This window comes from Colobus angolensis, unplaced genomic scaffold, assembly GCF_000951035.1.
Source record: "Colobus angolensis palliatus isolate OR3802 unplaced genomic scaffold, Cang.pa_1.0 Scaffold2, whole genome shotgun sequence".
NCBI lineage: Eukaryota > Metazoa > Chordata > Mammalia > Primates > Cercopithecidae > Colobus > Colobus angolensis.
The window spans coordinates 7,338,535-7,343,961 of NW_012115154.1; the positions used below are offsets into that span (position 1 = coordinate 7,338,535).

General features: G+C 39.4%; 1 protein-coding gene across 1 annotated transcript in view; it reads left to right on the top strand.

The window, feature by feature from the left end:
- TTC26 (tetratricopeptide repeat domain 26) overlaps positions 1–5,427 on the top strand; it is a 71,606-nt gene that overhangs the window by 64,085 nt on the left and 2,094 nt on the right. Inside the window, exon 14 of the mRNA XM_011941558.1 lies at positions 4,552–4,685. Coding sequence (XP_011796948.1) covers positions 4,552–4,685 — 134 coding nt within the window. The remainder of the gene's footprint in view (positions 1–4,551; positions 4,686–5,427) is intronic.

The window sequence follows — 5,427 nt, forward strand, 5'->3', positions numbered from 1 at the left end:
GCTTTTCATTACTTTTCCTTGCTCCTATTTAATCAAAAGCCAAGCCAGGAGAGTGTCAAATCTGCAACTGGATAGAAATGCATGAGGACTGAGAAGACAGTAATAGGTAGAGAATAGAGTCAGATTATAAAGCAGATGCAGCGAGTGTCATGTAGACCAGAGTCTTAAAAAATCTGATGTTGATGATGAGGAAAAATGTAGTGCTAACTTAAATGGAAAATCAGAGTTTGGGATTGGGGGGGATGGGGTGGAGAGTTCTTCTTTTAGAGTGGGGATAGGGGAGTATATCTGTAGGCAGAAGAAAATGAGCCATTGAACAGGCAGATCAAAAATTCAGGAGGATGGGGCATTTTTGATGGAGTTAGGCCCTAGAGGAGATGACAGGGGAATAGGGTTAACGTCAAAGGGAGATAATTACTTGAAAAACAAGTTGGCATCACCTAGTGTCTCAGTGGTCGCATGACCACCCACTAGTTTGGTGATTTACTAGAAGGACTCATGACTCAATATAAAGCTATATTCATGGCTAAAATTTATTACACTACAGGAACAGCAGGAAAAAGATAGGTGTAGGTGAAGGCTAGAGAAGTCAAATACAGGTTTTTCTTGTCTTCCTTCTGTGGGGATCACACAGTCATGTCTTCATCCAGCATATGTGTGATGTCCTTGCCAAAGAAAAACAAAGAGATTAAGGGGGGAAATGACAGAATTAAGCCCTAACATGTCAATAATTAAATGTAGATGGTCTAAGTATGCCAATTAAAAGACATCTATTGAGAGAGTGAATTAAAAAAACCCAATTATGTGTTCTCAACAAGAAACTCACTTTAAATATATTGATATATATAGGTCAAAATTAAAAGGATCAAAAAAAGAAAACCCATCATGAAATAGTTTGGCAGTTTCTTTAATAAACATACTTACCATATGACCTAGCAATTGCATTCCTGTGTATTTATCCCGGATAAATGAAAACCTATATCCACAGAAATATATAAATGTTAATAACACAAATTTTAATATTTAAATGTTAATAGCAGTTTTATTTGTCATATCCTAAAACTGGAGCCAGTCAAAGTCTTTCGATAGGTGAATAGTTAAACAGACTGGTTTGGCCTGGAATACTACTCAGTAATAAAAAGGAACTATAATGAGAATGCTGACAGCTTTTTTTTTTTTTTTTTTTTTGCGATGGAATCTTACTCTGTCGCCCAGGCTGGAGTGCAGTGGCCGGATCTCAGCTCACTGCAAGCTCCGCCTCCGGGGTTTATGCCATTCTCCTGCCTCAGCCTCCCGAGTGGCTGGGACTACAGGCACCCGCCACCTCGCCCAGCTAGTTTTTTGTATTTTTTAGTAGAGACGGGGTTTCACCGTGTTAGCCAGGATGGTCTCGATCTCCTGACCTCGTGATCCACCCATCTCGGCCTCCCAAAGTGCTGGGATTACAGGCTTGAGCCACCGCGCCCGGCCTACTGCTGACAGCTTTTAAGCCTCACCCCTACCTCTTCCCCTTGTGCCCCACATCTGGGCAAAATGATAAGAAAACCTACATGCTCCCTCCTTTGGCACCACAGGGTGATTTAAACCACACAAGTCCCTGCCCATGCACAGGAACCTTCACCACGGCCCCACCTCCTAACCACAGTAAACACAAAGGCCAGTCTCCTTTCCGTGCTCTCTCAGGCCTCTTCAGATCTGCTTAATAGGGCTGTTCTACTCTCCCTAGACTTCAACTGTGTAAGAAAATGTTTCATATCCTCTTGCTGTATGTGTGTGGCGTCCTCAGTTTCACTATCCAAACCAAACTTTGGTTAGGAGTCCCTCTTGAATTTGCAGGGTGACCATAACAGGAGCAAGCTATTGGAACACACCGTAACTTGAATTAACGGGGAATACCAAGGACATTATACTGAAGGAAAAAAGCCAGTTTCAAAGGGTCCCATACTGTTAGCTTTTATATATGTAACATTCTTGAAATGACAAAATTGGCCAGGCGCGGTGGCTCAGCTGAGGTTGGGAGTTTGAGACCAGCCTGACCAACATGGAGAAACCCCATCTCTATTAAAAATACAAAATTAGCCAGGCATGGTGGCGCATGCCTGTAATCCCAGCTCCTCGGGAGACTGAGGCAGGAGAATTGCTTGAACCTGGGAGGCAGAGGTTGTGGTGAGCTGAGATTGTGCCATTGCACTCCAGCCTGGGCAACAAGAGCGCAACTCCATCTTAAAAAAAAAAAAAAAAAAGAGAGAGAGAGAAATGACAAAATTGAGATAGAGAACAAATTAGTGGTTGTTAGATGTTAGGGATGGTGAGCAGGGAGGGCTGTGCATGTGACTGTAGAAGAGTAACAAGGGAAATCTTTGTGGTGATATAATGGTTCTGCATCTTGGCCAGGTATGGTGGCTTATGGCTGTAATTCCAGTACTTTGGGAGGCCAAGGCAGGAGGATTGCTTGAGGCCAGGAGTTCAAGGCCAGCCTGGGCAACATAGTGAGACATTGTCTCTATAAAACATTTTTTAAAAATAGCTGGTCATGGTGGCTTCCTCGAGAAGCTGAGGCAGGAGAATCACTTGAGCCCAGAAGTTCAAGGTTGCGGTGAGCTGTGATTGCTTTACTGCACTCCATCCTGGATGACACAGCAAGACCTTGTGTCCAAAAACGAAACAGTAATTCAATATCTTGATAGTCACATGGTTGTGGTTACATGAATCTACACACAGGATGAAATAACAGGACCATCATCAACATACACGGTACCAGTGTCAATTTCCTGATTTTTATATTGTGATATTTTACGATCCTTATGTAAGCTGTAACATTTGGAGGAAACTAGGTGAAAGGTACACGTGACCTCTGTCTTATCTTTGTCCATGGATCTATAATTATTAATACTTCCAAATAAAAAATTTTTTAAATGAATCAACTACAGCTATATACAGCAATATAGATGAATCTTATAATGCTGAATCCTAGGTACAAGACAGAGTATTTACGGTATTCGTTCATAGAAAGTTCTGAGAAGCAGAACTCAATTATATTGTTTAAAGGTGTGTGTACATAAGAGAGAACATAAAGTCAAAGAACTGATAACCATAAAAGTCAGAAGAGTAGTTACCTCTGGGTGTGGAAAGAGGGAGTTATGGTCTGGAAGTGACACACAGAGAGCTTTTGTGTTGCTCTCAGTGTCTTGACCTGGGTAGTGTTTACAGTATTTTCACATTATGATTAGTAAGCTGTACGTGAATGTTTCATATACCATCCTATATGTGTGTTATTTCACAATGAAGACTTTTTTTTAAAAGAGTACATAAATAGAAGGACAAACCTTGAACATAATAAAAAAAATCTTCACGTGAGATTACGCAGAAAGGAGGAAAGGATGAATGAAGGTGTAAATATAATTTGAATTGAAGAGAGGAAAGTTGTGTTTTCCCTGTGAAGTACAGAATAAGACTAAGCTAAGAAGGCTGTCTTAAGGAAACGGTCAAAGATTTAGAAAAACATCTGTTAGGAATAAAGAAGTTATAAACCATAAAGAGAGTTGCCCAGCAATTTGAAGTCTTAGGTGAAATTGGTAACAGTATGCATTTATGATTGCCAAGTAAGAAAACTCATCTGGCCAGGCGTGGTGGCTCAAGCCTATAATCTCTGCACTTTGGGAAACCAAACTGGGAGGATCACCTGAAGCCAGGAGTTTGAGACCCACCTGGGCAACATAGTGAGAGCCTGTCTTGAAAAAAATTAAAAATTAGCTGGGCATGGTGATGTGCACCTGTAGTCTCAGCTGCTTGGAATGCTAATGCAGGAGGATCTCTTGAGCCCAGGAATTTGAGGTCGCAGTGAGCCATGATGGCACCATGGCACTCCAGCCTGGGCAATAGAGCTAGATCCTATCTCTAAAAAAATAATGAATTAAAAAAAATTTTTAAATAAAAGAAAACTAATCTAAGCAAAATTTAATGGGATTCAACATGTTCTATGAGGCCAAGTATAGTACATTTGGGAAAAATGTCTGTCGACATGCATTAAACATTTGAAATATTTAGTGTTTATGATAGTAGTCAGTATACATCTAAGCAGTCTGAGAATTTAGGAACAAGACTAGGGAAAGACTGTTCTCGAGTTGAACATGATCAAATTAGCATAAAATGAATGATAGTAGTTATCTGAAAAGAATGTATTGAAGAGGCTTGAAAAATACTCAGTTCAAATCACAATCATCAGAGCTTTTCCTCAAGATTAGAATACAGTTAGAAGAAATGGCAAAAGTGCTGATGGTAGCATAACTTGACTCTATGTAGAAAAAATGTTATACTGTTGAAAACTGAGTGAACATAAGGTGGTTTAAACTGAACCTCTGCACCCAAATTGTATTTTTCCTTCTTATTGTTTTAATTAGGAATTGAAGTTTTTCTAACTTGCTAACTGAAAATGTTATCAGTACCCATGCATTTACTTCATACAGTTCCGTTTCATATTATCTTTATGTTCAGGTTCTTTCTGTGCAATCTTTTTACTGCAAGTATTACCACATACTTTCTCTTACTCAGATGGGCCAGTTTTACTATTCTGCCAAAGCTTTTGATGTCCTTGAGAGGCTGGATCCCAACCCTGAATATTGGGAAGGCAAAAGGGGTGCCTGTGTGGGCATTTTCCAGATGATCGTAGCTGGGAGAGAACCCAAGTAAGTAAACAGTCAAGAAATACTACCTCTACTCATTTGCTTGTTTGTGCAGGAAAATAATTGTTCTCTTGGATGATATCTTCTGAAAACACACAATTATAATGATGTTTTAGAATGATGAAAAAAAGGTTGATGTTAAATATTTCTATCTGACCATTTTCCTCCAGAAATCTTTCATTTTGTAGAAGCAGATAATTCCAAATCATATATAATAGGATCAGATCATTCTAAGTCATATATACATTGAGTACACTAACAGTCTCCAAATATAAGAGCAGGATGTATATTTCGTTCCAAATGAATAGCCATTTTTATAAACAAAGTGTTTTTATTTAACTCTTCTACTCTGTTGGGTTTTTTGTTTTTTTTTTGTTTTTTTGCCTATTGGCTTTTTCTTGTGTCCTTTAGGTCTCAGAGAATTAGGAATGGAGTAGATGTGGTTGATAACTCTTTTGTTTTCTTTCACCTTCTCATATTCTAGGAAATACTGAGACATTAGTTTACATAAAATTAAGAGTGGTTTGTACTTTCTTCTTCTGCTTTTTTTTTTTTTTTTTTGAGATAGAGTCTTGCTCTGTTGCCCAGGCTGGAGTGCAATGGCGTGATCTCAGCTCACTGCAACCACCGCCTCCTGGGTTCAAGTGATTCTCCTGCCTCAGTCTCCTGAGTAGCTGGGATTACAGGCACATGCCACCACACTTGGCTAATTTTTGTATTTTTAGTAGGGACAGGGTTTCACCAT